Here is a 23,811-nt window from a genome sequence, read left to right as displayed (position 1 = left end):
TTGCCACGGAGCCCGGCCGGGCACAGCCCGAACAAGCTACGTGGCTCCCATCTCTCCAGCCCATGGGCCCACCACCTGTGGGAGGAACCGTTGGGGTCGGGTGCGATGCCACATGGGTGGCAGTGAAGGTCAGGGGCCTCAAACGGACCAGACCCGGGCGGCAGGCGCTGGCTCTGGGGACGTGGGCGTCACCTCTTGTGGGGAAGGAGCCGGAACTGGTGCGGGAGGTGGGCGCTACGGTTAGATCTGGTGGGGCTTACCTCTACGCACAGTCTCGGTTCTGGAACCATACTCCTGGATAGGGGTTGGACTCTTTTCTTCTCCGGAGTTGCCCAGGGTGAGGCGCCCGGGCGGGTGTGGGGATACTCACAAGCCCCGGCTGAGCGCCGCTGTGTTGGAGTTTACCCCGGTGGAAAAGAGGGTCGCCTCCCACGCCTGCGGGTTGTGGGGGGAAAACTCTGACTGTTGTTTGTGCATATGCACCAAACAGGAGTTCGGAGTATTCGGCCTTCTTGGAGACCTTGACTGGAGTCCTGCATGGGGCTCCAGTGGGGGACTCCATTGTTATGCTGGGGGACTTCAACGCACACGTGGGCAATGATGGAGACACCTGGAGGCGTGATTGGGAGGAACGGCCTCCTGATCTAAACCAGAGTGGTTGTTTGTTGTTGGACTTCTGTGCTAGTCATGGATTGTCTATAACGAACACCATGTTCGAACATAGGGATGCTCATAAGTGTACCTGGTACCAGAGCACCCTAGGCCGAAGGTCAATGATCGATTTCATAATTGTTTCATCTGATCTGAGGCCGTATGTTTTGGACACTTTCGGGTGAAGAGAGGGGCAGAGCTGTCAACCGATCACCATCTGGTGGTGAGTTGGGTCAGGGGTGGGGAAGACTCTGGACAGACCTGGTAAGCCCAAACGTGTAGTGCGGGTAAATTGGGAACGTCTGGAGGAGGCCCCTGTCCGACAGACTTTCAACTCACACCTCCGGGCGGAGCTTTTCGTGCATCCCTGTGGAGGCTGGGGGCATTGAACCCAGTGGACAATGTTCAAAGTTTCCATTGCTGAAGCTGCGGCGAGGAGCTGTGGTCTTAGGATCTTAGGTGCCTCAAGGGGCGGTAACCCACGAACACCGTGGTGGACACCAGTGGTCAGGAAGCCGTCCGACTGAAGAAGGAGTCCTTCGGGATATGTTATCTCGGAGGACTCCGGAGGCAGTTGCAGGGTGCCGAAGGGCCCGAAGGGCTGCGGCCTCTGCCGTGAAAGAGGCAAAGCAGCGGGTGTGGGAGAAGTTTGGAGAAGACATGGAGAAGGACTTTCGGTCGGCACCAAAGTGTTTCTGGAAAACTGTTCGCCACCTCAGGAGGGCGGGGAACCATCCAAGCTGTGTACAGTAAGGATGGGACACTGTTGACCTCCACTGAGGAGGTAATAGGGGTGGTGGGGGAGCACTTTGAGGAACTCCTGAATCCGACACGCCCTCTATGTTAGAGGCAGAGCTGGAGGATAACGGGGATTGTCGTCGATTTCCCAGGCGGAAGTCACTGATGTAGTCAAACAACTACACAGTGGCAAAGCCCCGGGATTGATGAGATCCGTCCAGAAATGCTCAAGGCTCTGGGTGTGGAGGGTTGTCCTGTGACACGCCTCTTCAACATTGCGTGGAAGTCTGGGACGGTGCCAAAGGAGTGGCAGACTGGGGTGGTGGTTCCTCTTTTAAAAAAGGGGGACCAGAGGGTGTGTGCCAATTATAGGGGTATCACACTTCTCAGCCTCCCTGGTAAAGTCTACTCCAAGGTGCTGGAAAGGAGGGTTCGGCCGATAGTCGAACCTCGGGTTGAGGAGGAACAATGCGGATTCCGTCCTGGTGGTGGAACAACGGACCAGCTCTTCACTCTCGCAAGGATCCTGGAGGAGCCTGGGAGTATGCCCAACCGGTCTACATGTGTTTTGTGGATTTGGAGAAGGCGTATGACCGGGTCCCCGGGAGATACTGTGGGAGGTGCTGCGGGAGTATGGGGTGAGGGGTCTCTACTCAGGGCCATCCAATCTCTGTATGACCAAAGTGAGAGCTGTGTCCGGGTTCTCGGTAGTAAGTCGGACTCGTTTCAGGTGAGGGTTGGCCTCCGCCAGGGCTGCGCTTTGTCACCAATCCTGTTTGTAATATTTATGGACAGGATATCGAGGCGTAGTCGGGTGGGGAGGGGTTGCAGTTTGGTGGGCTGGGGATCTCATCGCTGCTCTTTGCAGATGATGTGGTCCTGATGGCATCATCGGCCCTGCGACCTTCAGCACTCACTGGATCGGGTTCGCAACCAAGCGGTTGGGATGAGGATCAGCACCTCTAAATCGGAGGCCATGGTTCTCAGCAGGAAACCGATGGAATGCCTTCTCCAGGTAGGGAATGAGTCCTTACCCCAAGTGAAGGAGTTCAAGTACCTTGGGGTTTTGTTCGCGAGTGAGGGGACAATGGAGCGGGAGATTGGTGGGAGAATAAAATGCAGGCGGGTGCGGTATTGCATTCAATCTATCGCACCGTTGTGACTGAAAAGAGAGCTGAGCCAGAAGGCAAAGCTCTCGATCTACCGGTCAGTTTTCGTTCCTACCCTCACCTATGGTCATGAAGGCTGGGTCATGACCGAAAGAACGAGATCCAGGGTACAAGCGGCGAAATGGGTTTCCTCAGGAGGGTGGCTGGCGTCTCCCTTAGAGATAGGGTGAGACTCAGTCATCCGTGAGGAGCTCGGAGTAGAGCCGCTGCTCTTTGCGTCGAAAGGAGCCAGTTGAGGTGGTTCGGGCATCTGGTAAGGAAGGGAGGTGTTCCAGGCACGTCCAGCTGGGAGGAGGCCTCGGGAAGACCCAGGACTAGGTGGAGGGATTATATCTCCAACCTGGCCTGGGGAACGCCGGGATCCCCAGTCGGAGCTGGTTAATGTTGCTCGGGAAAGGGAAGTTTGGGGTCCCCTGCTGGAGCTGCTCCCCCCGCGACCCGACACCGGATAAGCGGACGAAGATGGATGGATGGATGGAGTAATAACTCTATACCATTGATATTTTATAACATGAAAAACATTACAAAGTTCAAATTATTCTCTACTTGTGTGATTTTTAAATATTGAGACACATTTTGCCTTCACTTGAAGGTTGCTGGTCATATTTTCATCATAAATGTCAAGCACACGATATACGTTTAAGTTACGAGAACACTGATGATGCACAACCGACAACAAAAGAAAGTCAAAGGTAAGTTTAGAGATGCGACCACACCTGTAGCTAGATTAATACACCGCATATTTGCAGAGATATATAGCATTAGGTATTACTTTGTCTTGGTGTGAATTTTGTACCTGTACAGAAAGGTTTCAGGACGAATACTGTTACAGTCCTAATTGATAAATTGTAAGATGACACAAACTGAAAAAAGGTAAGTTCAAATTGTTCACTTTTTGAAATGTTGAGACACATGCAGCCTTAATCTAGTAATCTAGATGTATTTATCCAGATGTTGTCAGCTAGGGACCTTAGTTAGTGAGATGTAGTTAGCTAGGTGTACTTAGGTGTTATTATTTGGGTTTAGTTAGTTTGGCTTCATGGGTCAGTTTACTCAGGATAACAAGGCAGCTGGATGGAGGTTTAGATAGTTATTAGTGACTGCTGACCAGTGTTGGGGAAGTTCCTTTTAAAAAGTAGTGTTTGCTCGTTCCTCGTTACTTCTTAAAAAAGTAATCCGTTACTTTACTTAGTTACCCCCTATGAAAATCAACTTTTTACTTTACTCGTTACTTTTACGTTACTTTTAAAAGCAAAGCGTCTCTGGCAGAGACTGCAGTTAATTATACAAAAACTATCTTTGACCATAAAGCCAATCTGTGGTGTATCAGTACTCACAGAGTGACTGCTGATTCATTATGAACGGGTCCAGCGCAGGTTGAATTCACATCAGCAGGTCATCAGCGTTACACAGTGTTAGTGTATGTAGTGTCTGTATTGACTTGTACCGGGGTCCGTGTATTGTTGTAGGCACATGCAGCCTCTTTTCTGGAAATCCTTGCGTGTCCGTGCAACCGACACAAGTCCACAGCGGTCCGCTGCCTGTATGTATGAGGCCATCATCACCGCATCCATCTGTGAGGGTGTCAGCTTTGTGTCTGCCTGGCTCAAAGCGCCGTCCAGCAAAAAGCCACAAAGCTTAAAAAGCTCTCAGAACTTCTCGCTTACCATGATTACTCTGCTACCAGCCTCTGTCACGTCCTGTGTGCAGCTGAGAAGGCAGTGTGTCCCTGTCAAATCTGTCCCTGGGAAAAGTAACGTTGCGCCGAATTGAAAAAGGAACTACGTTTCGTTACCAAATTTTCAGTAGTAGTGTTTTACCCGAAAAAGTAGTTACATTACTTTGTAATGCGTTATAGTACAGTACAGGCCAAAAGTTTGGACACACCTTCTCATTCAATGTGTTTCTTTATTTTCATGACTATTTACATTGTAGATTCTCACTGAAGGCATCAAAACTATGAATGAACACATATGGAATTATGTACTTAACAAAAAAGTGTGAAATAACTAAAAACATGTCTTATATTTTAGATTCTTCAAAGTAGCCACCCTTTGCTTTTTTTGATAACTCTGCAAACCCTTGGTGTTCTCTCAATGAGCTTCATGAGGTAGTCACCTGAAATGGTTTTACCTTCACAGGTGTGCTTTGTCAGGGTTCATTAGTGGAATTATTTCCCTTATTAATAAAAAAGCAAAGGGTGGCTACTTTGAAGAATCTAAAATATATAAGACATGTTTTCAGTTATTTCACACTTTTTTGTTAAGTACATAATTCCATATGTGTTCATTCATAGTTTTGATGCCTTCAGTGAGAATCTACAATGTAAATAGTCATGAAAATAAAAAGGAAACACATTGAATGAGAAGGTGTGTCCAAACTTTTGGCCTGTACTGTAACTATGCTACACTGCTGCTGACACACACACACACACACACACACACACACACGTTTCAAAACTGATTTATTTATTTATAATAATTAAATACAAAACATATTTCATAAACCAAGTTAACAGAATAGACAAAACAAAGGCATTTTATTATATCAGTATAAAAAAAACAAAATAAAACAAATCAATAAAACAAAAAATATCATGACACTCATAAAACAAGATAATCCCAAAACTAAACCGGAACAAGACATAAAACATTACATTAAACATAACATTTTACAAATGAAATCCACAAAAAACAAGACATTCAATAAAACATATTATCACAGTAACAACTCAATACTATTGATATATTTTAATATGACACAAACTGCAATAGGTAAGTTCAAATTGTTCTCTACTTGTGCGATTTTGAAATATTGAGACGTTACCTTCACTTGAAGGTTTTGTGGTCGATTTTTAACATTTAATGTTGAGCGCACAATATGCATTTGAGATGTTTAAGTTTCGAGAACACTGATGCTGCGCGACTTACAACAAAACAAAAGAAAGAAGTAAAAGGTAAGTTCAGATAGGCGACCACACTCGTAGCTAATGACACCTAGATATTCAAACCGCATATCTGCAGCGTTATAAAGCATTAGCCTAGGTATTACTTTGTCCCGGTCTGAATCTGCAGTGGCAGGCTGCCTGAATGCTTCCAGGAGAAATCGCCTTCACGCCGGTTTTTGTTTTGTTCTGTTAATCGACACATTCAGATGATGCCGTCATAAATAAAATGATTCAAGTGTTTATCACAAACAAACCTGACATCAGCTGATCAATGTCGACATACAGTTTGAAATTAATCGTCCATTGAGTTATTCTCACATTTCCAAACCTTCCTCAACAGCGTTTTGGGGCAAATACCATTACAGCCCTAATTATTATAAAACAAACTGCGAAAGGTAAGTTCAAATTTTTATCCACTTGTGTGATTTTTTTATTGTTGAGACACATGCTGCCTTCACTTGAAACACAGTCCCACTTGTACCAATACACCAGTTCACCTGCATGTTGTTTTATATTGTAGCACTGCCTGAGGTAGTTAGCTAGGGTTAGTAAGCTAGATGCATTTATCCAGGTGTAGTTAGCTAGATGTGTTAGCTAGGGGAAATTAAACATTTAATTTTCACCGAATTGCGGAAAAAACCCCACTAATACCAAAAATGACAAAAACTGTCCTTCAACACTATTTGGAGATATTTTTAACAATGATATACATATATTGAGTGCTATATGTACCTATTAATCAACAGTGGTGGTTAACCTGCAACATGGGCTTTAAAACAAACTGTTGTTCATTAAGCTTGAATTGACCCGGCTAACCAGTGACCAGTAACCAGCTGAAATACAACAACTAATGCGCTGCCAAAACTTTCCGGGGAAAACTTGCTCTCCAAAATTTCTGTTCCGTGTGCGCGTATAATCAACATAAATAGACTTTTTTGATGTGTTTGGTTCACCGGGCATACCGAACCAATATCCCATATTGGTCCAAACGTCCTGTACCAAACTGGTTCTGGACGATCACACATACCCTTACAGCACTAATTGATCTATTTTAACATGACACAAACTGCCAAAGGTAAGTTCTAATTTTTCTCCACTAATATGATTTTGAAATGTTGAGACACATGCTGCCTTCACTTGAAACACAGAAAACACAGTCCCACTTGTACCAATACAATACACCAGTTTACCTGCATGTTTATTTTTAAGATTGCAGCAAAGCAGTGATTTTAAGCCTGGGGCAGTTAGCTAGATGTATTTATCCAGGTGTTGTTAGTTAGTGAGCTTAGTTAGTGAGATAAATGTAGTTAGCTAGAGGTACTTAGCTAGGTGTTATTATTTGACTTAACCCTAAAACAGCCCTTTAAACTTGTGGGGTCCAGCATTTTGGCCCCACAAAGCTGACCGGACCCCACAAGTATACTTTATTCCCGGTTTTTGGACCCCACAAATGTAGTTAAACAAGAACACACACACACACACACACACACACACACACACACACACACACACACACACACCTGATTCCAATAGAATACCTTTTAACTACTGATACTAAATATTTTTAATACATCTTAAGTATAAACACATTTTACAGAAAATGAACAAAACTAAAAACTCTCATGAATGCAAAACAAAAAAATAAAATTGATTTCATGAACCAAGTTAACAAAATTGACAAAATGATCAAATCAGTAAAAATTAATACAACAGAAAATATAATTAATAAAATTAACAGTAAACAAGATCATCAAAGTGCTAATAAATAAACATTTTACAAACAAAAAACTAGACATTCAATAAAACAACTATCACAGTAACACCTCAACACTATTGATATATTAAAACATGAAACTAACTGCAAAAGGTAAGTTCAAATTGTTCTCATCTTGTGTGATTTTGAAATGAGACTTCACTTGAAGGTTGCTTGGTTGTATGAAGCAAACAAAATGCATTTGAGACATTTAAGTTACGAGAACAGGGATGCTGTGCCACTGACAAACTAAAAAGGTAAGTTCAGCATACATATGTCACAATTTGTTAACTTGAACATATTCAGAAACTGACCACTTACATGATTTAATACACCAGTTTACTTGCATGTTTTTTTAATATTGTAGAACAGCAGTGATTAGCTAGGGGCTAGTAAACAAAATGTATTTATCCAGATGTTGTTAGCTAGATATATTTATCCAAGTGTCATGGGCTCAGGAAAATTGAACATTAAATTGAGGTAGTTGGGTGTTAAGTAGTACGACTTAATTTTTTTTAAATTATTTTGGCATTTAGACAACATTTTGTAAAGTGAGCTAGGGCTTTTCAGGTTGAGTTAATGAGGATAGTTAGAGTTAACATGAGTATTTAGTGTTGTTAGTGAGATAAATATAGTTAGCCAGAGGTACATAAATAGGTGTTATTATTTGAGTGTAGTCAGTACGGCTACAGGGGTCAGTTCACTGAAGAAAACGAGACAGTTGAGGGTTTATGATTGACTGCTCATGATCACACACACACACACCTCAGAACTTATTTAAAGAGAATACCTAAACTTATGGTCTTATACTAAATATATGAATGACTTTTGAGTTTAAAAACATTATCTAGATAACAGAACAGAAATCACATTTTTACAGAAAACTAAAAAAACTGGAAACTTCACAGTTATAATAATTAATTTTTAATAATTATAATAATTTATAACTTAAAGGCAAAAACACATTTATCAAATTCAACAAATATAAAAAATAAAACATAAAGCTAATCAATAAAATATGTATCGTAAAAAATGTGTCGCTTCACACAAAACAAGATTATTCCAAAACTTGGACAACAAATAGAGAAAACAACATTTTCCAAATTAAAACCCACAAACCACAAGACAATCAAGAAAACAAAATATCTACTATCACTGTAATTACTTAAAGGAACACGCCGACTTATTGGGAATTTAGCTTATTCACCGTAACCCCCAGAGTTAGACTAGTCCATACATACCCTTCTCATCTCTGTGTGTGCTGTAAGACTGTCTGACGGCTCCAGCTGCATCAGACCAGCACAGAACATGCAGGTGAATGGTTCCAGTAATCCTACTGCTCCCAATAAGTGACAAAATAACACCAACATGTTCCTATTTACATGTTGTGATTTATAGAGTCACAGCGTGTACAAAAAACAACGTAACATGAGACACAGCCGTCTTCTAACTGTAAACAACAGGCTTGCTCGCAGCAAACCGGGAACTATATTCTCAGACAGGCTTGCTGCGAGCAAGCCTGTCTGAGAATATAGTTCCCGGTTTGTTTACAGTTAGAAGATGGCTGTGTCTCATGTTACGTTGTTTTTTGTACACGCTGTGACTATACAAATCACAACATGTAAATAGGAACATGTTGGCATTATTTTGTCACTTTTGTCACAATTCGGAGCAGTAGGCTAGTTGGAACCAATTACCTGCAGGATCTGTGCTGGGCTAAGCTAATGCTGGAACCATGACAGCTGGAACCGTGGAGATGAGAAGGGTATGTATGGACTAGTCTAACTCTGGGGGTTACATGAATAAGATAAAGATCCCAATAAGAGATGAGAAGGGTATGTATGGACTAGTCTAACTCTGGGGGTTACAGTGAATAAGATAAAGTCCCAATAAGAGATGAGAAGGGTATGTATGGACTAGTCTAACTCTGGGGGTTACAGTGAATAAGATAAAGTCCCAATAAGAGATGAGAAGGGTATGTATGGACTAGTCTTACTCTGGGGGTTACGGTGAATAAGCTAAATTCTCAATAAGTCGGCATGTTCCTTTAATACTGTTAATACGACAGATGACACGTTACTAAGTGGAAAAGTTAAGTGCATTGTTTTTTTTTGTCGATGTCTCGCTTAGATGATTAGATTTTGAAAAAAATATCACCCCAGGTGATTTATTATAATGTTTTCTCCACTTCTTTGTAAGCTCGCAATACCAAGCACAATGTTATGCATTTGAGTGTTTTTGAACACTGATGCTTTATGAAAAATTTGAAGATAAGCATCAAAATACGTCTTTGTGAACTTTTATCTTTAAATTCATGGATTCCACCTTAGTTTCATTCAATTGGACCGTTTGTGTGAACACAGTCTCACCAAAACACCAGTTGACCTGCATGTTTTTAGATTGTACAGGTAGCCCTTCAGTGATTGTAAGCCTGAAATAGTTAGCTAGGATTATTTAGGTAGGTGTATTCATCTAGATTTAGTTAACTATGGGGACTTGATCATTAACTTGAGATGTGTTTTGCTAGATGTTATAGTGGTCATGTTTAACATTTTTGATTTGTAGTAACAAGTTTACAAAAGTATAAACATGTGTGGCCCTTTAAATATGTTTAGCATGAAACTGACCGGGGAAGAGTGACTGTGTATCTATATGTATAACTTTTTATATCATATAAGTTAATGATACACAGAGTTTTAAATATCTGTGATATGTAGAATATGTATAGTGTGTCTGTTTATACATACATGCCATGTCAGGGCCAGGTAGGTTTTCCACTGTTCTGCTCCCATAAAGAGCTGTATCTCTAGCATCCATCTGTCCGTCTACATCGGGCGTTTCAACTACATTTTCAGTTGTCCATCTCAGTTTTAATCAGTATAGCAATTTACAGTGGCAGTGTAGCAGTGTCAAACTACAACGCCAAACTGAAGTTACATTTGATACCATGGTTTTGCGATTTCTGGATTACCTTACAGAGATGGTAGGTAGCCTTCCATTTGGATTTCTAACATCCATGTTAGAAATCACAGTTGAAGGTGCGGCCATGCTGTTGCTTTAATCCTCTGCAGCTTTTTTTTTCTGACAGCAGACAGATTTAGTCGTGATGCAGTTAAGTGAATCTATCTAATATAGCGAGATGTATCTGTATGAATGTATTTGTGTGTGTCGATCTTGGGTGGAACCTGTACATCGCGCAGACGCCACACACAGAACGATTAACAGCAGGGGGGGGGGGGTACAGTTTTTCTTGCTTCCTATGTAACGCCCATGTGATGAACAGTGGCAATAACAGTCACATTAAAGATAATGGAACAGTGACTTCAAATGGTAGTTGTAGTAGTTCATGTCATATCAGGGCGCTGCAGGGCGTTACAGGATGTAGCGTGGCCCAGCAGAGCATGGATGGACGTAGCAGGAAGCAGCAGGGTTCAGCAGGAAGCAGCAGGGTTCAGCAGGACGCAGCATGACATTGCAGGGCACTGCAGAGCTTAGCAGGGTGTAGCAGGGAGTGCAGCAGGACGACGGCCCCAGCTGCAACCAAGATGTTGGTGCCATCTTATTCCAAGGAAATATGCTGGGTGGAAAAACATAAGGACTCCGGGGAGTAAACTCCCTCAAAGCTAGGTTAGTAACAAGCATTTCTGGGACGGGATGCACACAAATGGAAAGGGAGAGCAGCTCAGTGTGTCAAAGGAAGGAAGTCCCCCGGCAGTCTAGAAATATAACAGCGTAACTAAGAGAGACAGGCAGTTTAAGGAGAGGAGCCTGTTCGGGCTTAGAACTCTCCCCTGCCGGATCGGGCTGTACTGGCCTGCCTCCCTACTTTTGTTACAGTATTAATCTGATGACTATGAAGAGAAACAGGTGGGCCTGGTTAGGCGGACTCTACAACTACTCACACCCTAACTATAATCTTAATCACAGAGAAGAGATTTAAGTTTATTCTTAAATGCGATGACGGTGTCTGCCCCCCGAACCCAGACCGGGAGCTGGTTCCATAGGAGAGGAGCCTGATAACTGAAGGCTCTGGCTCCCATTCTACTTTTAGAGACTCTAGGAACCACCAGTAGCTCTGCATTCTGGGAGCGCAGTGCTCTAGTGGGACAATAAGGTACTAGGAGCTCTTCTAGATATGATGGTGCTTGACCATTTAGAGCTTTGAAGGTCAGGAGGAGGATTTGGATGTTTCGAGGTACAACTGAAACATGAAAGGAAACATTACCAAAAGGTGATGAGTTTCTGTCTCTATGTCCTCCAATTATTTTATATCCAACAATGTTTGATATCGAATACCAAACATCACAAGTTTTATTGTGCTTGACCTGAACTTTATTAGACTGATTCTCATTCAATGTTTCAACACATCAACATATTCAGAACTTTTATTATAGTCCAAGTGTAAATTATTTTTATGTATACATGTGAATATATGAGTGTTTCTAGTTAGGCAAGGACTAAATCTATAAAATAAAGTGGTATAACAAAGACAAATTGTCATTTATTGAAGAAAGTTGAACAGACTCAAAAAGCAAATGCTGATGATCCAGTGAAGACACTCTGAGCAAACTCATTTCAAGCAGACATTTTATTATTATTTGACAGAAAACTGCATCAGTCAGGGTGTGATTTCACGAGGAACAACAGAATATAATGAGTAAGGTATAAGTCTCCTGGGAGAATTTTTTTTTTTACAATGTTATTTCACTTTATTTACACACAAAGAGAAACATATAGACATGCATTAATATGGATTAACATGCACAGCACAGCGAGCAGTTAGGTAGTTTCCAGGAGGATGACTGGTACCTCTCCAGCTACCAGTCACCACTCACACTACCCTCTGGTCCCAATATATACTGTAAATACATTGAATCACTTAAAATCAAAAAATAAAAGTACAACATGAAATAATCAACATGTTTCCACATGGTCAGGGTCTTCTGGAATATTATAACTGGTCATTAGGCATGAATACACATGAATACACCAAGGTATATAATATATAGTCACATATATTGATTATAATATACATCAAATGAAAGTCCATTAGATTTCATGGCTGAATTTTGATAGTTGGATTGAGCTCCAACAAAGCAGAATATTTCTGTCTAAGTTCAGTTCTGTAACATCCTCTGAACAAACTGATTAACAAGATGAGGAAACATCATGTTTAACATCTTTATATGGATATTTATTAATGTCAGTGATGTGTTATGGTCCCACCACCAGTTTACTTCTGTCAACATCACACTAAGCATTAAAACATTAAACTTACACAAAGAAAACTTAAGAACAATAAATGTATTTGTGATCTGACTTCAGTTTGTGAAATAGAGGGAGGAATCTGTTGTACTCAACATTAAACAACAAGGGGTGTCCTCACTGCATTTACACACACAGGAAGATATAGACATGCATTAATATGGATGAACATGCACAGCACACCGAGCAGTTAGGTAGTTTCCAGGAGGATGGCTGGTACCTCTCCAGCTACCAGTCCACACTCAGACTACACTGTTCTTCAAATATATATATTTACTGTGAATATAGTTAATCACTCAAAATAAAACAAAGTATAACATGTAAGGGTTAATGCCCTGCGTGGGGGACGGTTCACACCTCGCCGTCATCCATAAATACCTGAAAATGGACACCTCGAAGGGCATTAACCCTCTTATACCATGGTCACTTGACAAATAACATATTTTTAAAACAATATATATATATTTATATTTTAATTAGTTTTACAATCGAAATCTAAAGTTTTTACAAACAAGAACTCTGTTTCCCTGGTTATGCCCTGACGGTTTGACTAATACCTGGAACAATCATTCCCATCCATCAGGTTCTTATGCAATGCAAACGTTGTAGACTCCCCCAGGAATTAGGAAGGACCTTAGATACGACTTGCCTCCCTTAGCAACCGTAGATATTTATATAGTCCGCTCAGCTGATAGAATCCTTCAGTTTAGCTACGAGCCAGAAAGCTAACACTATGCTAGCAAGATCCAAAGTCAATAACATTGTGTACAGTTGGCAATCAGTAAAAATAATTTGACAGTATGTTGAACAACAAGACAAGCTAGCAATCCACATGTCATTGTCCCCAAAACAATATAACGACTTTTACGAAGAATTTGATCCGCGATGTGTAACGTTACTGTCGGCTGCAGCCTGAAGCAGTGAGCTGAACAGTGAACGGGATGTGAGAGATAACGTTATTTGCTGTGAAACAAAGTCAGTCCAGAGGGGCAGTATAACTTACTGCTTACAGCCTGTGTGTTTTAGCGCCATCCTGTGGTGTTCAAAGGACGAGTTGGAAATAATAAATCCACATTTCCTTTTTGATTTAATGTAGCACATTCATTTAGAACAGTAAACAGACCGTTTTACCGAAACTCCTTTAGTAGGTGTCCTACATCACATGTTTTTGTCTTCTGAAATATTTAACTAGTCATTAAACATGAATACACATGAAAACACCAGGGTATATAATATATAATCACATATATTGATTATAATATATATCAAATAAAAGTTCATTAGATTTCATGACTGAAGTGTGAAAGTTGGATTCAGCTCCAACACAGCAAACAATTTATGTCTGGAAGTCTGGGGCAATCTCTCTCTCTCTCTCTCTCTCTCTCTCTCTCTCTCTCTCTCTCTCTCTCTCTCTAAGCAGATTTTTTTCTTTAAATATTTTACAAAAGTAACCTTTAACACCAGATTTATGCAAAACCATGTACAGATGGGAAACTACCATAATTTTTGCCATCCTCTTTTGACCATTTTAGATAGTGCATTATACATGTACTGCAGCCCTGCCTGAACTCCTTCACATTTTCGACTTGCCATTTGTTTTAGATGGTTGACCTTCTCTGTGTCGTTTTTTTTCTCCATCTCCTTAATCAGGAAGTCCAGGTGGACATAAGTAGACAGTGAAACGACATTCAGGGCAATCTCCTCCAGTTTGACAACATGATGGTAGGCTTCATCCAGCAAACGTGTTTTGTTTGCTTCAAGGGTTTCCTTCTCCTTCTGAAGACTTTCCAAAAGATTCCCTTGCTTCTCAGTCTCTTTTTTATTCATTTCATACTTTGCTTTCACATCTTTTAGAGTTTTTTGAACTTTCATTGTCTTGTTCACATACTTCCAGTTTTCTTTCACATGAGCTGATACAGGACACTTCCCGGAACATGATGTGCAGCGGCCACCTTTCATGACCTCACAGTGTCCTGGTTTCGGGGCCATTGTGCATCCAGGATAGTGACAGTTCTCCTCACAGACAGTACAGCAGGTTGCTGCTTCATAGAACACCAACCCCCACTTCCCACCATCGATAGGTTCTTTATCTTTGTAGGGCACATCAACTTCTACAGTGAACTTCTCATTGTTCTTCATCTCTCGTTTATACATCTTCAGACCATCCTGAGTCTGTTGGATCTCTGTTTGCTTTAGATCAATCAACTCAATTCTGTCTTGCAGGTTTTGGATGCAGGCTGTCAGTCTGATTCGCTCGTTCAGGACATTTAAGGTTGTCTCCAACCTCTGAGGTTCAGTTTTTACCAGAAAGTTTCTGAACTGATTCATTCCTTTCATTGATATTTTATCTGCATGTTTGAGGGCTTCTGCATCCTCTGTCCTGTCTTCATGTTGGCAGTTATCAAACAGGAAGCAAACAGGTTGATTTTTCTCATCTCTTGCACATTTAATCTTCGCAGTCTCAAGAGCTTGCAGAGCATTTTTGGGTGTTCTTCCATTTGAGTGTGTGATGAGAGCGACAATGTTCTTCTCCATGTCTTTTCCAAACAGAGACGCCACTGAATCAAAGATGTACCTCTGACGGTCACTCAGTCGATTCACACTCCCTGTCAGCACCAGGCCCACTGCATTAATCTCATGAACTCCATCCTCTGAGCGGAACAAGTAAAATAATCTTTCCATGATGTTCATGTCATGTTCGATCCCTCTGGTGTCTCCGTATCCAGGAGTATCAATGATGGTCAGAGAGTAGGGCAGAGTTTTATCTTCAAAACCAAAGATCTGGTACACGATCACATCTGATGTCTGACTTTCTGATTGACTTTTCGTCTCCTCCTCTACGATCTTAAACCAGACATCATCTTTCCACTTCACTCCCATGGCGTAGTTGACCAGAGCGTTGATCAGAGTAGATTTTCCTGTTCCTGTTTCACCAACAAGTAAGATGGTTTTGTTATTCTTGTTTGGATTTTTTTCACCAAGAGTCATTCTTGTCAGAGTTCCAATGTTATCTTTCCTTGGTATCAGCCGATACAGAGCAGGAGATCCTGATGGGATCTTAACTTTGTTGGGGATGTTGTCATATTTGGATGAGGTGTTCCTGTAAAAAAGTAAAGTCCAGAGCTCAAAACATGAATTGACACATTAGAGACTGGTTAGAAAAGCAGTAATAGTGGTAATTACGAAGGCCAATAATGTCATAACGTAATCTATTGAGTTTAGATGAAACCAAAACCCCTCAGAAAGATATGAATGTGGGCGTCGGGTAGCTCAGTTGGTATAAAGAGGTTTATTCCTCAAAGGGAGAACTGCTGGCACCTTCTTTTTGTTAGAAAACAGCATAACCTTGGGTTTTTCAGCATTTAACACCAGTTTGAGATGAACAGGTGTGACTGTATAGCGTCAGATTCAGTCTGCAGATGTTCAAAGACCAGGGCAACAGTGTTTGCACGACAATAATCAATTATGTCGTCTTTGTCATGCTCTGTGTACGTTCCCATAAAATGGTGCGTTTGGTGTCATTTGACTCTTGTAGAGCACTAAATGGATTGCTCAGTGCCTCCTACTTCAGTCAAGAGGAAGACGTCTTTATATGGAGATCAATAGAGAAAAATGGAAATAAATTTAGTCTTTGGAAAAATCTAACTGAAATTAGTTTCATTGATTGAATATTATCTGTGATATAGACTAATTCATTCTCCAATCAGTGTTCTATATATCAAATCAATATAAAATATCAATAATAAAAGAATAAACAAATAACATAAATATAGAAATCATAACTCTAAGAATTAATTAATTATTTAAGTGTAAGATCAACAGATAAGTCTTGAGACCCCTCTTGAAGGATCCAAAACTATCACATGAACGCAGAACACTAGAGGACTGTCTGACCAATCACGGTGGGTGTGGGCCGCCTGAGCCAAAAATGCCAGGGCCCATTTTATGTCCCAGTCCAGCCCCTTTCTGATATATAGCAATTGTAAGTCGCTTTGGATAAAAGCGTCAGCTAAGTAACATGTAATATAATGTTTTCTCAGAATTGTTGGTGCCTTTCTGGTTACATCATTTTTTTACACCTCTCTAATATTTGTTATGTAAAAGAACAACACAAGAGATGTATTAGAAAGATATTAGACATGACAAACACCAGAGAGACACTTTCTACAGACAACCGAGCAGCACTCCATGTTATATTAGACAACATATTTGCAGGTTTTAGAAATTATAGATTTGTTAAATTAGAAAGTAATTATGAACTACAGAAAACGAAAGATGCAGTTCCATTGAGTCTGCTTTTTACTACAAAACTTGTGACATTGGGTAAACAGTCTGAATGATTTTTAACATTTAACTATTATATTCCAACATTTTTCTAACCACATCTTGACAACATAATGTATGTGCACATGATGTTTCTGACGTGAAAAGTATACATACAGTACGTAAAACTTACATGTGTCACAACAACAGAGAAATAGTGACCTGGAGTGTAGTGGTCTGCAACAACATATGTTCCTTATTTAGTTTATTGTAACAAATCATAGTTTCCGATCAAATTCATGGTAGCCTAGAAATCCAGACATTCACATTGTGTATAGAGTCGGTGGGTGGGCTCGAATGGGCTTTGGCCGCGACTTTGTTAAGCTTTTCTTTGAGAACAGAACAAAGAACGGCACTGAAGTCATTCTTAAAAAAGGAAGATGTGTTCGGAGTTTAAAGTTTAATCTATCATCTAGCGTTGCTCTGGTTGGTTGAAGTGCTATCCTATTGGTGCAGAAGGAATTTGAAAGACAACCGTTTATCCCGCCCCTCGGATTGAGCCCTGACCAATGGGGAGTTCTCAGACCAACATTTGGATGTGGGTCTGGCTTGTCAGGCTACATTAATGGGGTAGTGATACAAAAATGGGTTTTATTCAAAAATAAAATGATCTTTGGGCGCCCAGGTGGCTTAGCTGGTAGAGCTTGTGCCCATATAGAGAGGATTATTCCTCGATGCAGAGGAAGTTTCCTACATGTCTTCCCCCTCTCTCTCCCCCTTTATGCTGTCCTGGTGATTAAAGGTGTAAATACACAAAAAATAATCTCTAAAACAATCAAATTATCTTACAGAACTCAATAGAAGAATTGTAGAAGAATGGAGGGAAAGAAAAAAACAGAAGGAGGTGAGAAGGAGGAATGTGTAAATTGCCGTTGGCTGCCACCCAGGACCAGTCTTTGTGGTAATGGGTTAGAGGCAGCGTTACTGCTCCCAGATACAGTGCGGCTTCTCTAACAGACAACTTACATGAGGATTTCATGAAATATTGGGTAATAAAATGCATAACACGCAAAGATATGAATATGAAGTCATTCTCTTGGGTCTCTTTTGAGCCCTGTTGTACATCAGAGGATTTAAAACCAGGGAGCAGGTTGTTTATGGCTTTTTACATTATTTGTTTGAAAATGAACCAGCTATAACCGGTATAGAGCTCAACAGTGACCACCCATTTTCTGAATGGTTGTGCCCCCGGAAGTGATTCCCCTCCATTCTTTATCTCTGTTGATGTTTCATTAAATGCTGATATATAGAGTTTTAACCCTGGAACCAAGCCGACCAACTATGAGAGGAATCAGGACTAGAAAAAATTTGATTTGGTGCAATTTTCTTTTTTTAAACAGCAAAAAAGTTAAAGAAACAAGACGGTTTACAGTAACTATCAGAGACTTTAATGGTAGAAGCTCACTGTAGCCGTACGATAAACATTTCCCTGGTAACACCGAGTTGGATCAATCAGATACGTCGCTGTTAGGCTTAAGATTGTGGGTAATGTAGTATTTTTTCCATGACTTGGTGAATAAAACTAAACATTTTTTTTTTAAACCAGGTTGATTTCATGCAGAATTTTGTCTTTTACCGGAGCAGAAACTTTTGTTTCACATCCTCAGAGCTCGTGATCAGTCTACCTCAGATTGTCTTTAGACTTTATCTCTGATAATCTAATCAATCAGTCAATCAATCAATCAATGAAATTGTTACTTCCAGAACCACACTTTTGAGCTCTATTATGAATTATTCTTATGGCTCTTTGCAGTATAGATAGTTGACATTTATAAGTATTGTGACAAACCTTTCTTATGTAGTGAATTGTCTCATCATGTAGTAAAACGTGATCCAGCAGGGTTTAACACTAAAACTGTGCGGTTTTAGCAAGTAATACTCACGTTGCCATGGTAACAGGTTTTTTACGTTTGTCCATTAATTCAGACAGATGAGGAGGTAAGTCTATGCTCCGTCTCCTTCTTGGGTCTCCTGGTCCTCTCCTCTTCAGAGTGATGAAGAAGCTGACTTTAAATCAAACTGTGATCTGATGTGATCAGAAAGGTTCTGTGGAGACAGGAAGAGACACACATCATCAGAATAAACACACACACACACACACACACACACACACACACACACACACACAGGTGTTTCCTCCCAGCTCCACTCAGGTACACTCTGCTGCAGCTGGGAGGAAACTCTAACTCCCCTTAGATTTCTGACATTTAAAAACTCACTATTCCTTTCAGATTAAAAGAAAACTCTGAGTTAGAGCAGCAGAGGAAACTAACCTCAGCCAACATGAACACTAATACTGATCTGATATTCTATGTGTTTAATATTTAACTTTGGACTCCTGGACTGGGATCCTGGTTGATCCAGAGAGAGGAAAGGTTGTATTTATCTTGCAGTCTCAGTGAAGTCACAACTCAAACTAAACTTTATTATAATCATGTGGTCTCCTCCTCAAAAGAGAAGAAACACTTTAAAATATGATCAGTACGGACAATACAGTAAACAACACAAACATACGAAAACAGGAACAATTTATAACCTGAAGAAACTTACAATAAAGTCTCCAGCGAACATCATTCACAGCAATGAAAAAATAAATGAAAGTGCCAGAGAGTTAATAAATATGTAACACGGTTCATATATAATCCTTCATAAACTAATCTAGTGTGTGTGATATGTGGAGAGTTAATAAATATGTAACATTGTTCATATATAATCCTTCCTAAACTAATCTAGTGTGTGTGATATGTGGAGAGTTAATAAATATGTAACATGGTTCATATATAATCCTTCCATAACTAATCTAGTGTGAGTGATATGTGGAGAGTTAATAAATATGTAACATGGTTCATATATAATCCTTCCTAAACTAATCTAGTGTGTGTGATATGTGGAGAGTTAATAAATATGTAACATGGTTCATATATAATCCTTCCATAACTAATCTAGTGTGTGTGATATGTGGAGAGTTAATAAATATGTAACATGGTTCATATATAATCCTTCCATAACTAATCTAGTGTGCGTGATATGTGGAGAGTTTCCAGCCTCTTCTTTAGAAACTGTGTTGGGTCAACGTGAACAAATCCTGAACATCTAAGATCAGCTACCATGGTTACATCATCACATGAATATATATTTAGTCTTCTGATGACAGTCACATCTTCATCAAGAGGTTTAGAGGTTCTTACCTGTTTGTTGATGTAGGTCCAGCAGCTCTGAGATCTCAGTCTTCACCTCCACACGTCCTCTCTGTCTGTCTGATCAGCATCACGTCCCTGAATCACATGACCAGAGAAACCAATCAGATTGCAGCAGCGTCTCGCCCAAAGTAACAAATTAACTTTTATAGAGATAAAGAACAATAAAGTTATCAACAGTCTGTGATGACAGTTCTGTTTCTGCAGCAACAGGAGGTCAAAAGTCACATGGAAAAGTCCCAAACTGTAAGTCAATAACAATAAAAAAAAAATGTAACAAATATTAAAAAGAGACAGAAAAGTGCAAATAAAGTTAAAGAACTGGGGAAAGACTTGATGGAAATAACAGAATGAGTCTCCCCCTAATAGATACTGTTTCCCATACATAGGTTCTACTTGGGCACCCCGCCCAGGTAGATGAAGACCCGCCCTAGTAGATAAAATCTGAATTAAATGTTTTTCTCCAATCAACAATGTATTTTTTACAGCGCACAGCTGCCTCAAGCCCCTCCCCCTCATTAAGTCACGTGCCACGCACATGCCAGCTGACACGTGTGGTGTGAGTAAGCCGAAGGATATGTAAAGGTGATAAGGAGACAACGCAGTATATAGATAGTCTGTATCACCGCTTAAAGGATCAGAATACAGATATTGCTAAATGTGGGCCTGTTAGTGAAATTAGAACCATTACAATTATAACACAATAAGCATAGATACAGTAGACAGTCTGTAAGAAGCTAAAGCGTAGTGAAAAGCCAAATATACTGTACAGTTAATATACCAGTTTCTGGTGTAGTTTCTGATGTACATCAGGGATAACACACTAAACCTGAAGTGACTGTCTATAAGAATGTTGAATGTAGTAAAAAGTCAATATACAGAGAAATTATACAGTCAGTATACAGATTTGGAGATGCTTGATGAAGCTGTTTGGTTAGCTTACTGCCACTGTTTATAAAGTTATTGACAGCAAAACTAACAGGACACAAACTCTTTGAGCCCCTCCCCTCTGGCAGGAGGCTGAGGTCCATCAGGACCAAAACCTCACGTTACATGAACAGCTTTTTCCCCTCCACCACTAGCCTCATTAACAAGGCCCGGAAACCACCCTGACTCTCTCCACCTGGCTCTTCATGCCACTGTTCTCTCTCTGCTGTAATGCTCTTTGCTCTTTACTTATTTATTTTATTTTTTAAATTTAAAATTTTTATTTCTATCCATATTTTTAATTTAATACGTACTGTGTACATATATTTATACTTATATTTTTTATACATATACTTATATTGTTTAATATTCCATTTAGAGAATGTGTGATGTGCACCAACAACACCAAAACAAATTCCTTGTATGTGTTAAAAAACATACTTGGCAATAAAACCCTTTCTGATTCTGGTTCTGATGACTTGATGTCGCCATCGTCAATGTGATTAAAATAAAATGCAAAGACAGGGTTTCCTTTACCAGTTTGAAAATATACAGCATGTAAATGAAAGTTATCTAAAATAAATAGCCTAGGATTTATATATATATATATATATATATATATATATATATATATATATATATATATATATATATATATATATATATTTGTATGTATGTATGTATGTCTCTCTCTCTCTGAGAAAGCTCCTTCATAAGCTTTCAACAACAATAACAGACTGATTAAAAGAGAACGAGGACACCCGGATAGCTCAGTTGGTAAATATCATGTATATATAGAGGTTTGACTCCGACCTGCGGCCCTTTCCTACATCCCCTCCCCCCTCTCCCCCCTTTCATGTCTTCAGCTTTCCTATCAAAATAAAGGCTGAAATCTTTAGAAAAAAAAATAAAAAAGAGCGACCGAAAGACCGAGGGAGTGTGATGGACTGAAGCGTATGCTAGGCTACTCAGAGAGGGACGGCTGACTCGTTAGCGGCGTTACACCCGTCTTGTGTAGGTTATGAAATGTCTGTATCGTCACTGCGCTGCATTTTTATGAACTATGATCCAGCAGGCTCCGTATTACACGCTATTACTCAACCAACTGAAGTTAGTTGCATTTAATAACTTCTAATGTGTGTTTCGCCGTGGCGGCCGCAATAACAGAGAGTTAACAGCGGAACCACTGGTACTAATACAGGTTTCCTCTCATACTTAATATACAGCTGTGTTAATAATACAGGTTTCCTCTCATACTTAATATACAGCTGTGTTAATAATACAGGTTTCCTCTCATACTTAACAATATACAGCTGTGTTAATAATACAGGTTTCCTCTCATACTTAACAATATACAGCTGTGTTAATAATACAGGTTTCCCTCTCATACTTAACAATATACAGCAGTGTTAATAATACAGGTTTCCTAACAATATACAGCTAATAGGTTTCCTCTCTTAACAATATACAGCTGTGTTAATAATACAGGTTTCCTCTCATACTTAACAATATACAGCTGTGTTAATAATACAGGTTTCCTCTCATACTTAACAATATACAGCTGTGTTAATAATACAGGTTTCCTCTCATACTCAACAATATACAGCTGTGTTAATAATACAGGTTTCCCTCTCATACTTAATATACAGCTGTGTTAATAATACAGGTTTCCTCTCATACTCAACAATATACAGCTGTGTTAATAATACAGGTTTCCTCTCATACTTAACAATATACAGCTGTGTTAATAATACAGGTTTCCTCTCATACTTAACAATATACAGCTGTGTTAATAATACAGGTTTCTCTCTCATACTTAACAATATACAGCTGTGTTAATAATACAGGTTTCCTCTCATACTTAACAATATACAGCTGTGTTAATAATACAGGTTTCTCTCTCATACTTAACAATATACAGCTGTGTTAATAATACAGGTTTCCTCTCATACTTAACAATATACAGCTGTGTTAATAATACAGGTTTCCTCTCATACTTAACAATATACAACTGTGTTAATAACAATTAAAACTGTAGACAAATGTCGGGAGTTTGGACCAGCGGCGCTGTGTCTCTCCATGTTGCAGGTGAGCCGGGCGGTGTGTGAGTGAATGGGGGGGGGCTGCGCGGAGGAGAGATCCAAACACAGGCACGGCTTTACAGAAGGAACGGGTCATGTAACGCAACATTAAACATATCGATATAAACAACATTGCTTCGTTAGTGGAGAGGCAGCGGTTGCGAGGACGTTAGGTGCACCGGTGCGACCTGGGAAAAATCTTAGTCGCACCCTAGGAAACATACATTAGAAACATTAGTCCCACCCTAGGAAACATACATTAGAAACATTAGTCCCACCCTAGGAAACATACATTAGAAACATTAGTCCCACCCTAGGAAACATACATTAGAAACATTAGTCGCACCCTAGGAAACATACATTAGAAACATTAGTCGCACCCTAGGAAACATACATTAGAAACATTAGTCGCACCCTAGGAAACATACATTAGAAACATTAGTCCCACCCTAGGAAACATACATTAGAAACATTAGTCCCACCCTAGGAAACATACATTAGAAACATTAGTCCCACACTAAGAAACATACATTAGAAACATTAGTCCCACCCTAGGAAACATACATTAGAAACATTAGTCGCACCCTAGGAAACATACATTAGAAACATTAGTCGCACCCTAGGAAACATACATTAGAAACATTAGTCCCACACTAAGAAACATACATTAGAAACATTAGTCCCACCCTAGGAAACATACATTAGAAACATTAGTCCCACCCTAGGAAACATACATTAGAAACATTAGTCCCACCCTAGG

At 40.1% G+C, this 23,811-nt stretch overlaps 1 protein-coding gene across 1 annotated transcript; it reads right to left on the bottom strand.

Moving 5' to 3' along the window:
- Positions 1-12,874: 12,874 nt before the first annotated feature.
- On the bottom strand, positions 12,875-15,511 carry LOC114570576 (uncharacterized). Its single transcript, XM_028600900.1, has 2 exons — positions 14,135-15,511; positions 12,875-12,901 (listed from the first exon to the last, which is right to left on the bottom strand). Exons 1-2 carry the CDS (start codon positions 15,509-15,511, stop codon positions 12,875-12,877), a joined length of 1,404 nt encoding a protein of 467 aa, XP_028456701.1.
- Positions 15,512-23,811: the final 8,300 nt, after the last annotated feature.

The sequence above is a fragment of the Perca flavescens genome, chromosome 16 (genome assembly GCF_004354835.1).
Source record: "Perca flavescens isolate YP-PL-M2 chromosome 16, PFLA_1.0, whole genome shotgun sequence".
Taxonomy (NCBI): domain Eukaryota; kingdom Metazoa; phylum Chordata; class Actinopteri; order Perciformes; family Percidae; genus Perca; species Perca flavescens.
This window is presented reverse-complemented; position numbering and strand designations above follow the sequence as displayed.